Source organism: Cheilinus undulatus, linkage group 14 (genome assembly GCF_018320785.1).
Source record: "Cheilinus undulatus linkage group 14, ASM1832078v1, whole genome shotgun sequence".
NCBI classification, from domain to species: Eukaryota; Metazoa; Chordata; class Actinopteri; order Labriformes; family Labridae; genus Cheilinus; species Cheilinus undulatus.
In genome coordinates, this window is record NC_054878.1 from 25,000,880 (window position 1) to 25,013,027 (window position 12,148).

General features: G+C 38.7%; 1 protein-coding gene across 1 annotated transcript in view; it reads right to left on the reverse strand.

Annotated features, from left to right (window-relative positions):
• snx17 (sorting nexin 17) overlaps positions 1-12,148 on the reverse strand; it is a 41,946-nt gene that overhangs the window by 19,975 nt on the left and 9,823 nt on the right. Inside the window, exons 2-5 of the mRNA XM_041804710.1 lie at positions 10,945-11,019; positions 8,030-8,147; positions 5,418-5,482; positions 2,516-2,626 (exon numbers count right to left, since the gene is read on the reverse strand). Coding sequence (XP_041660644.1) covers positions 2,516-2,626; positions 5,418-5,482; positions 8,030-8,147; positions 10,945-11,019 — 369 coding nt within the window. The remainder of the gene's footprint in view (positions 1-2,515; positions 2,627-5,417; positions 5,483-8,029; positions 8,148-10,944; positions 11,020-12,148) is intronic.

Sequence of the window (12,148 nt, forward strand, 5' to 3'; positions counted from 1 at the left end):
TTTACAAGGAAAAACAAGGTGAGTTTCTACACAGAAATGCCAAATCAGGTTTTTTAATATGAAAAGCTGAAACCAGAGGTGTAGCCATGCTGTTTAGCTTGCCTGTGACATGTTCTATTTATGTGGACAGGTGTACAGTGCCAATAAAAATTATTCACCCCCTTGAATGTTTTAGCCCTTTATTGGGTGTGAACAGTCCTTTTCAAGTCCAGCCACAAATTGTCTTTTGGACTGAAGTCTGGGCTTTGACTCAGCGTCTCCAGAACATTCACCTTGTTGTCTTAAACCATTTCTGCGTAGCTTTCCCTGTATGCTTTGGGCCAGTGTTTTGCTGGAAAATACTGTAAATCTTCTCCCAAGCCATAGCTCTCTTGCAGACTTTTTTTTTACCACATTTTTGACCACATTCAATTTACCCTCTACCTTTACAAGCCTTCCAGGGCTGGCTACCAAGAAGCATCCCCACGTCATGATGCCGCCACCACCCTGCTCCAGAGTGGGGATGGTGTGTTTGTGGTGATGTGCCATGTTTGGTGCCCGCCATAAATCCATCTTTTCCGATGGCCAAACAGCACAATTTTGGTCTCATTAGACCAAATATTTTTCTTCCACTTGACAATGGAATCTCCCACATGCCTTCTGGTGAACGTTAGTCGACATTTAATGAGTTTTCTTCAACAGTGTTTTTCTCTTTCCCACTCTCGAAGCTTTGACTGGTGAAGAACCCGGCCAACAGATGCTGTATGCAGAGTCTCTCCGATCTCAGCTGCTGAAGATATGAACATAGGTGTTTTGGTGGCCTCTCTCACTAGTCTCCTTCTTGCACGCCCACTCAGTTATTGAGGAATGTCTGATCTAGGCAGATTTAAACATGTTCCATATTCCTTCCATTTCTTGATGATGGATTTAGCTGAACTATGGGGGATGTCTTTTGTCTTCATGGTGTAATGGTAGCCAGGAATACTGGTTAACCAGTGGCAGGATCTTCCACTCACAGGTGTCTTTATACTACAATCAATTGAGACACATTCACTGCCCGAAGGTGATCCCCATTTCACTAATTGCGAGACTAGTAACACCAATTGGCTGCATCTCATTAAAACAAATTTCCTGCTATTTTGCTGTTTAATGGCACAATAAGCATTAATGTTTATTTCTCTCATGCACTATTGGAATGATAATAAGCAATTGTGCACTCACGCACTGCAACAAAAAAAAAAAAAAAAAAAAAAAAAACACGTCCTTCAATATCCTCCAAAAGCCCAGAAGACGCTTTTTGGCACTACTATATTTTCCAGACACATCAAGGACACTATAAGCAGCAGGACAACAGCTGAGAACTGCAACTTTAAAGTGTGTTATTGAAAAAGATATGTTTCCAATTTCCATTTCATCCCAGTGATGTTTAAAAAACAAAGACAAATTGACAGTTTTTAGTAAGCTAATGCAATATGCTGCTGATTTGATCAGAAACTTCTTTTCAAAAATAAAACAGAATAGTAACTCTTTAATTTGAGATCTAAAATATCTATCATCTTTTTCTAAGACCAGAACAAAGCACCACTGTGACTACAAAATCAATATTTGCCTGTATTTCTTCATTTCTATTATTTCTTGTTTTTTACCCCCACGGTTTTCCCTTACATGTTTTTTCCTGTCCAATGTGACAGCAGTATACTTTGACACCTGTTAAGGTGAAAGGAGGTGAACTAACTGTGGTTAAACTTTCATTCGAGAACTTTAAGAGTGCCCTAAAAAAAACTGAATTACAGCCAAGAGCCATAAAGAACATTATGATGAAACAGCAGCCTGCTTACTGTAGTCATTATCTTTAGATTATGTGGTTATAATCTATTATAAAAAATAATAAAAGCGGGTGTACTAAAAGGTTACATCACAGTAACTACCTGACCTAGAAACAAGATGTGTTTACTTTTTAATCTCATCACAGTTTCTAGTTTGGTTGTTTCATTCAAAATGCTTTGATGTGAGCTATTCTTTTCATTTTAAGCTCAAGCAAACAAACTCCTTTTTTTGATAAGTTTTGCTTAAGTAGCCTAGACTTGATAAACTACCTCTATGTTTAAAGTGGCCTGATCGAAAAATGTCATTTTATTTATTTTTTTTAGCATTGTAAGAAATGCCTGCAGCATGATTGCCTGCCTGAGATCAAATGTGTCTAATTTAAGTGACATAAATGCTGTTCAAGCTGTAAATAAACATAGATTCTAACCTTACGAACACTTCTGGACACTTTCAGAGTTTATCAGCACTTATCATGTTACTTCTAGCTATAAACGTGGTTTTATGACCTATATAAACACTTTGATGATTATGTAACTGCTCAGTGCCTCACAGAAAGTGAAACACGATCAGTCACAGGACTCAAACTCCTTTTTTACTGTAAATACTTAGCTTTGTTATATTTCATTTCCATATTGCATCAAAACCCCTCTATTAATGAAAAACTAGGTTGTGTACTGTGTGATCTGTTTCTGGTCTGTTCAGCACTTACATCAAGGACATCCTCCGTCTGATCTGAGGTCAGGATGTTGACGGTGACCTTCTGACCATTGGACAGGCAGATGTCTAAAGCCACTTCTTCTGTGGGAATCTGCTGTGTCTCCTACAGGAACGATATAAAAACATCACAGGCTTTTCTCAGCTCCAAGGTTAAGCCACTTGTTTTTCATTTTTGAGGGTAGATAACACAATCCTTAAAGTCACATGTGGAGACAATAATGTAGGCTGGTCAGAAATGAGGTAAGTAAACCCCCCATAAAGCTCTTTATAAAACCACCATGCAAGGATAAAGACTGAATCTAATTGATGTTGTCTTGTACAAGTACAATGTGTCTCAGCTTTAATACTGAAAATATTAGTAACATGGTTACGTGTATATTCTTGGTGCCAAGACTGGAATCATTGGTACAAATTAAAATATGACCTGGGAGGATCTATCTTAAATCAGTGACACAAAAAGCATGTAAAAGATCCAGCACAGACCTTTAAAAGCAAAAAAAGACATGACGATTAATATTGTGTCTTTAGTTTATAGCAATTCTTAATGCTACATATGGCTGCTTCTGAGGTAGGTGTGAGGTAAAGTGGTCAACAGCACACTGCAGAAACAGCCTGTTTCACATTATCCATGGTAAAGACTATCAAGCTGTTTTCCACTATGCAGTCTGGTTCAGTTTGGTTGGTTATGCTATGCAATTATTTGCACCTCCACTGTCAAGTTAGTAAAAAAAAAAAAAAAACATCAAAACAAGAGATCTATATTGCCCTTTTTCTTTGAACCCTTCTGATGGAGTACCAAGTGTATGTATCCAGCCTAATAGAGATGAACTAGACTCACTACAGTCTGTTGACTAGTCAAAAGACTAGTCACTTTTCATGCAAAAACAGTATAATGGACACACAGAACATTGATAGAATTGAAAAACTTTTCTTCCTCATTTTGTAATAAACAGTGATATATAAAACGTGCACCTCAAAAAATTAAAATGCCAAGTCAAAGTTGATTTTTTTCTGTGATTAACTTCAGAAAGATACATTTCCATATATTCAAGACTCATTTCATACAAAGGGCAGGCTGTTCTCAGAGACAGTATCAAAGCAGATTCAAGGAAAGTTGACTGGAAGGGAAAAGTGTGGTAAGAAAAGACGCACAAGCAACAGGTATGAGCTCAGCCTTCAGATTACTGTCAAACAAAGCAGACTGAAGAACTTATGGGAGATTCACGAAGAAAAGCAACAAAAGCAAACACTAAGCTTGATGAGGATTTATTCCATGCCATTAAAAACTTTCAACTTGACTTTCAAACCCACAAATTCAGCATTTTAACATCAGAGTTTATCAATAAACAAATGATAAGCACTTTATCAAAGAACAACTGCACAGAATGGATGTTGGCAGATTCATATTACATATTTATGTCTTATTTTTCAGTTCAAGTTTTTATATTTATCGACTTGTGGTTAAGTCCCTGCACTAAAGCACATCACTTAATCACTTAAGCTATTTTTACTATTATTTGCTGACTCATTTTTTAATTGTCAATACAGTAAAAGGAAAGTTAAAAAAATCCTCCCAGTTTCCTGCAATCAATTGAAAACCCAAAGATAGTCAGCTCACCAGCAAATATTGACATGAAAAACCAGACATGAATGTTTAGGTGATTTTTCATTAAATTAGGATGCAAAAAATAAATTGTTCCAAATTCTAATCAACCTATTCAATGACAAAATGTTTCATCTCTTGTTCCATCCTTTTGTTTCACATCTTGCACAGAAGTGAAGACTGCTTGATTTATCAGTAATGATGTATTTGTTTTTCTGTTCATCCCAAAGCAAACAAGGCAGAAGATGGAAGAAAAGCCCACGGACTTGATGGAAAACTAATTAGGAAAATAAACCAAGTGCCAAAAGCTGTTAATACTTAAACCTCTCCAAACAAAAGCTAATATCAAGGTGTAGAAAATCTTAACTCTGGCTTCTCGTGCCCTCAGTCAGTCTGTCAGCACGTATGTTAAATCATCTCTCATCATCCTTGCTCCCTCAGCGGGGTCTCTGACTACATCACCTACCACCAAAGGTGCAGATGAAAATGACAACACAGGGTGGTAACTCATCTTCTATTCTGCACCTGCTGTCCTCGCAGTGCATGAGGAGCTGCATGGGGGGAGGGGAGAGAAGAAGACATAGGAGGAGGAGAGGCAGAACGGGTGTGACGTGTCTGCAGACGGATGATTCTGTCCGTGAAGGTTATTGAATTTATAGCCCTTCTGGCAACGCAGGTTACAGCTTGAATGATGACGAATCAACCTTGCTACCTGGTCTGAATAAGTCATCAATATCTCCCTCAACTGGAATGTCTCCTCAGTCTGGCAGTAGCAATGACACCAAGAGTTTGTTCTCTTGAATAATTATGTTCTTTAGTTAGGTATTGCATGAGTTTTAGTTGTGCAGAAAGAGCTTTCTGGCAAATGTGGTCGGATGAATCATGTTTTCAATTCTTTTTAATGACATAATGGTTCAAGAGGATTCAACTCCCACACACAAAGCAACTTCATTGTTGCTAAATGTTGCTTTTCTCTCAGTTGTTGTTTCTCTCAATGTTGGTCATTATCATTTTTCAAATTTTTGCAGGCAAAGCCAAACAAACTGATGTTATCAAAGCCTCTTCTTCACAAGCAAGCAAAGATGACCTGAACCAAAATAATCAGTGACAAACATTAAGCTGACAGCTACCTCACAGAATGCCAAAATAACTACTGACCAGGTAGAAATGACTGCATCAGCCTTTTGGTCAAACAGTATGCCCTTCCTGAAAAGCCCCAGTGACACTACAGAAAAAAACCCCACACAAGACCAGTGCAGGTAAAGGAGGCAATCAAAGGAACTCTACAAACCTGCTGTGCTTTTCTTAAGAAGCTGTTGAACATTTCACTGGTTCCCAATAAAGGATCCTGACGCACTGTTAAAAAAAAAAAAAAAAAAAACATGGGAGAAATTAGAGAATTCAACCAGGAGAATGACTCTAAATAAGTTACATTTCACATTTATCAGTATGCAGTTAGAAAGAGTCCAATTACTGAGTTAGTCTAAATAAAAAATAGACTTTAAAAACATGTTTAAACATGTTTATCTGACAGAAATTGAAATAAACTGAATGTGCTAAGAGACTGTTTTGAGCCAAGGTCAGACTTCTTGTTTTCAGCACAATTATAGAATGACCCAACAGTCGAGGGGTTTTGAGACCCGCCAATCTCAAAAATCTGCTGTTGCATCTTGTGTAGTGTGTCATAGTGAACACAATCAAAAAAAGTCAGTCTTGCAGGAGCATCCAACAGGGAGGAGGCTTGCTGGAGGGATTATATATCTCATCTGGCCTGGGAATGCCTTAGAATCCTCCAGAAAGTACTGGAAATGTTGCTGTGGAGAGAGGTGTCTGGGTTGACTTGCTTTGCCTGCTGCAACCTCAGCCTGGATAAGGGGAAGAAAATGGATGGATCGATAGATGGATAATCCCCTTATCTAACATAGTGACCATTGTAGCAGACACAAAATTCGTGGTCTGACCTTGACTTTACTGTTGCATGGATGCATCTCAATAGACCAGACTGGCATTCTGCGCATGCTCCACAGTTTTCTTATCAGGCTTTGACTCGGAAGTTCAGTAGTACAAATGTTAAGTGCAGCAGGAGCTGTGTTGTCATTCGTCATTTCAGTTATCACCATAAGCTAGAGGCTTGTCATTTATCTCATTTTTAACAAAAGTAAAGAACTACACTGTAGTGTAGTTTGTTTTCATCATTCAACATACAACCAGTTAGCTGTTTGCCAACTTGTTAGCAAGGTTAATAGGTAGAAGATCCGCAGCAACTAGTTAAAAGGGGAAATCATTCCATCTAAGACATGCTCCTACCAATAAATCCATTCACCAACTGTGCATGTATATTGGGACATGAATGGTTGTCTGATGAAATGACCTAATTGCTACAGCTGTAGCGAGGCATTACTGTACATGTAAACATACTGACTAACATAGCTGGAGCAGAAATACAGACTCAGCAATTAGAGAAGGGTCTCTTACAGGATGCTATGTAAATAAAAAACCTTCCCAGACTAAGATTCTTCATAAGTCTCTTCAGTTTTCTTCTTTTTACTTTTTGCTGGGAGATGGGTTTGACCTTCTGAGACTTCTGTCTAGGCAGTTTAGCCTTCCTTGCAAGCAGACTACACTTTATGAATTTTATCCAGAACAAACAATACGTTACTTGTAATCTGGCAAAGGCTCAATTAACTGTAAATTATTAAAGAGCTGTTTCATCACACTGGAGAGCCCTGCTTTGGTAAATAACAGACAAGATGTCTCCTTTGCTCATGTCCTTTGTTTTTCTAATGAGGCACTTTTCAGCTGCAGAGCCATGCATTTAATTATCTGCATGATAACACTGTACCACTACAACATGACTGTGAGTGTGTATGTGCACGTACTGTACACTATTGTCCTTTGGCAAATTAGTCTAACTCTCTAACAAAATGTCAAACTAGTGAGCCATCTGCGTCAGAGCTGACTGTGTTTGTGGCCGTTCATTTTCCATAACTATGTAAAAAGCCATGATGTAACCGGGCGCACTTGTGGCCAAGAACACCCTGTGTGCGTTTGCTCCCAGACTATGAGCAAATACACACGAGAACAACGCTGCCTTGTTCTGCTGTAACTGCCAGTGCTTGAGAGGATTAAAACAAACCTCTGCATTGCCTGCTCCGCTTATTCATGTGTGTTTGCACAAAGTTTAACCCTGAGTAGTTTGCTAAATTTGGGGAATTTGCTGAAAACCATCCAAACTCGTTATGAAAGTCAAGCTTGTTCATAAACATGATTAATATTTTATTTCAAAATAGTCACAAGGAATGTTAAGTAAAAATGACTGCTCCTCTTCTTCCTAAAAACAACAAAAAATGATAATTACACCTTTATTACAGTTAGTTTTTCATTCAGAGAGCTAAAACTTAAAAAGATAACAGGTCTGAAACCCTGACTAGAGGTTTATTTTTCCTCATCAGATGTGTCAGCAGATCTCGGTCTGGTGAGGCTTTGGCTCAGTGTCCCTGCTTCGTCTGTTCTCACATCATCAGTTCTTCAGTAAGACTTTAATGTTTTTTAATGACATCAAGAGGCCAGCGTATGTGCAGTTCGTGTGGCTGGACTTCCTGCAGACAGTGAGCATGGTCATTCCTGTGATTGTTGTGGAATTGCAAACATTTTGTGGAAGAGTTACACTCTTTCAAAAACTAAGAGGGGCTCTGATCGTTTTTTTTCTTCTTTCGCCACAAATAGAATAAATCCCTCCTCTTACTTAAAAATGTGGAAATAAAGTCTAATGGATTTGTGTTCTGCAATTCAGGGAAGAATGGTGTTCAGTTTAAATCTCTGACAAAAACAACCACATTGAATAGACAATCAGGCAGACTTAAGATAAAATGCAAAACAAGCCATTCAGCAGGAATAACTTACCAGCCTGCATGTATTTCTCTAGCTGCTCTCGTCTCTGTTCGACCTCTGCAGGAGTCAGCGTGAAGATCTTCTTTGGAGGAAATGCGGGCACCACATTGCTGCCATATTCTTTCTTTATCTGTTGGTACAGAACACATGAAGTGGGTTTGTAGGAGACAAGGCTATAAAACGTCAAAATGTATTACTTCAAATTAAGGGGTAACTCATGATTTGATTCACAATAATATCATGACAAATCAATTCTGTGATACTGTGGACAATCTTATAATGATACATCCTGATTTCTGATTAAGTGAAGAATATTGGATGCCCCTACACCTTAAAGTGCAGCATAACTGTATTTATCAACGCCAATTTCCTCTCATTTTCTTCTTCTTCTTGTATCCCATTGCCCATTCTTTTTTGGCCATTTACCTTCTATTTATATCAGTATCATTCATCGCATAAGGGCCCCCTTCAGGAGTCATGAACTGGTGATGAGCAGTCATGTGGTTTCCTGAAAATGTATGGAGAATTTCTACGCCTAAAATTCTTCTCATCTGGTTGATGCATGCATGTACACATGCACCTTACAGCGGGAGTCTGTCCCTGCCACACAGAGGGAAGGCTAACCCAATATAAAAAAGAATGATGCAGAAGGGGTGGACAAGGTAAGAGTCCCCATTATAATGCTATAATGAGAATATCTTCCTTTGTATAAATTTCAGTTTAAATTTACATCAAAAAAAGGGGCGCGGAAGAACATAATTTACACTCCCCAACCTTTTCTGAGAGAATTAAAGACAGAGGAGATTTACTGATCAGTGAATAAAACAGGCAGCAGGATAGAGGCTGTGACAGAGGGTGGCACAGAGGCACTTCCATAAAAACAAAATCCTACACATTTGTGTTGTGCATGTGTTGTTTCCAAGTTCTTCAGAACATAACCTCAGTGAAACAAACAACAAAGAACACATTCTGCATAACTGCTGTGTTTGTTTCTTTCTCTCTACCTATACTGCCCACGCTGGGTGCTCCTCCCTCTCATAACCTCTGCTGTTTGCTCCCGTTCACCACTCCCTTTGCTTATAACCCACTACCCCACCCCTCTGTGCAGTTGTCAGACCAATGAGATTTTAGTCCGATGAGAGCACATCGAACAACTAAACAACCAACTGACTGGAGGGTGTCAGCCTGAGATATCTGGCACCAGCAATTTGATAAATATAACATATGAGCAAGGACACTAACATTGTCCCACCCCATGATAGATGGCTATGCTTGTTTTTAATCAATTTTTTAACATCTGTAAAATAAACCAAAACCCATTCACTTCCACACAGAGCAGCAGCCGTTAAGATAGAGGACCTGTAGGGCCATTTTTCCTAGAGGTAAATTCATGCTGTTTGAGATGAATCACAGGTTTATTTTAAGGTTTCTTTCATGGACTAGCTAGTGAAGTTTCCATGCCTAACACACATACACGTAGTCAGACACACGGATACATCTGGGAGCCTGAAAGTCTCGTCAGTCCAAGTTTACTTTGTCTTCCAGCTTCTTGACTCATTTCTTCCCATTTTCTATCGCTGGCGGCTTTGAACTGTGGAAGTCTTTAAACTATTAAACCTTCACACAAGTAAAAATCACACATCAAACATGCTTTAATTTGGCAGGAAAAACACTGTACATCACTCTCATCATAAGGGAATTCACTAACATTTTTTCCCTATTATAAAACCACTCAGGTTCTCCACATATGGTGTGAAGAAGGCGAGACACAGAGAGAGGAAGAGAGGTGATTTTCACCTCAGCGTACTGCCCTTTGGTATTTTCCGTACGTCAGAGCCTGCACTGGACACACATACCAATAAGCTCTCACACACTTAAGCACAGGTTACAGATGTATCCACGGAATCCAACTAAAATCTGAGCTGAGGTTGCTTCTTCCTTTGCAAAACTCTTTGTTTTTTCACTTTTTCTGGAAGAAAAAGCTCTAGACATTATAAGTGGGACCTTGTTACAAAGAGGGAAACAACAGAAACAATTAACATTCACATTTTCTGAGCATCAGCTCTGTGTGCCCAGGAGTTATTAATGTTTGGGGGTCATGCATTCGCCACAGGAAGCCCTGTGGGGTTGGTCCTTAAAGATTCAAGTGTGTCTTCCCCACATCCTGTTGCCAGGCAACACCGGTAACTGTCAGACTGGATAACACAGACTTGTGGAGGGAGATAGCAAAGTTTGGCCCCTTGCTTGCTTATTTATTAATGTGTGAAAGCAGGAGACCAGCACATCTATAAGACAGTCTTATATGCTGCAGTGTGCATTTTATAGCGCAAAGAGCTCTGGGGGAAAGATCCAGCAAATAAATGCACAGAAAATGCAACCATTTCTGCAACAATCCTTTTTTTAAATGCATATCAAGGAATTCCTGAAGTAAGTTTATTTCTAGAAACAGCACAGCAAAAAGGATGCTGAATCCACTAATTGTCTAATAACAACCCTACAAATTTCTGTTTCTGTGTGTAGCTTCACTAAAGCAGTGACCAGGCAACCCAACACTTTCCAACAACATCTCTTTCTCAGATTAGGTTCCTTTTTTCCCAGCAGGTGAAGTCAAAGAAAGGCCAAGAACATTCCTTCCACGTCACCCACCACCTCCTCCATCCTCCTCCACAAACAATCCAGCCTATTTACATGCAATAGTTGGAACTCTGGGAGCAATAACAGCATGAGACTTCAAGCCACCACTGCCATGATTCAAAGTGATGTGAGGGCGGCATATTGACCAAGCCACACAGAGATGAGTGAAAGGTCACGCTGGGTGGACGTGGTGGCCTTTGAAGAGCTTTCAGGGCAAATAATGCGCAGGACTGTCCCTTCCGGTCCAAATCACACCAACAGTTTAGAGTGTCTCATGATGGCTGAAGGCTTACCTGTTCATGGAGGCCGAGAAGTTGACTGTAGCGTACTCGACAGTGCAGCACGCCATTGACGTGGATGTTGTAGGCCTGAAGGAGAGAGTGAGAACGAAGTTAATATGAAGTACTAAGATGGTATAAAGACAGAAATACCAATATCAAAACAGACCTCCTAAAATAAGGGAATCGGATTTCATCATGTGCACCAGTCAATGCACTGATACTATAAAACTTCAGACAGTGCTGTTATAATAATGTAACATTCAAGAAACCCAGATCACCAGCATTTACACTACAACGTTTTCCACACAAAAACAAACTAAGTAAACTTTAAACTTCATTTAAGTTTGTTTAAAAAGGAATTAAGCTGTATTTTTTTCCATGTTGTTCTGTTTTCACAAGGAAAAGCCTAAAAGAGAGTGCTGAAGAAAAAAATAATAATACGTGCCATGACACTGTGTAGTTAGAAGTATCTCCAGTTCAAGCACGTGGGGCAAAAAAGATAATGGCAGTTTGCAGAATGAAGGCGGGTTATTTGCACCCTTGTGAAGCCTCATGCACAATGTGTAACATTGGAAGAGTGCAATGTATGCATTTTGGTTTGCCAATATTTCTATATTTCAGTTTTTTGGCCAATACCAACATCAATACTGATATATAAATTAGGGCTAAGCAATTTTAGAAAATTACTGAATAGCAATTTTCTTCCCCATGTTGCGATTTAATAAGCAATTATATTTCATATTCCTTGTTTTATCCACAAACCCAGGCAATATATTCTTTTATATTATAACCAATACATTATAGATAGAGTAAACTAAGGATAAATAATGATTTGAAAATATATAATAGAGAGTAGTTTTAATACCAATCTCATTTTTTAATTAGAAAAACAAAAAAATAAGGAAAGTCTGACTTTTTTGCAAACTAATGTGTGAAACATAACATTTCTACTGCAAAAAAAAAAAATGCATTCAACTGGAATTTTGACACACATTTCATGTTAAAGAAATATTGCACATTCTGGGATTTAAAAATTGCAGGCCATATTGTGATATTACATCAATTCCAAATAATTTCTCAGCTTTAATATAAATGCCTCTCAGCTTTTGTGAACCTGAATGTGTAAACACTTAACAGCTATATAAATCTCCAAATGCTGTGAGTTGTAGAGATACTCAGCAATGGCTGACAATTGTGACTTGCAAATGAAACTGGT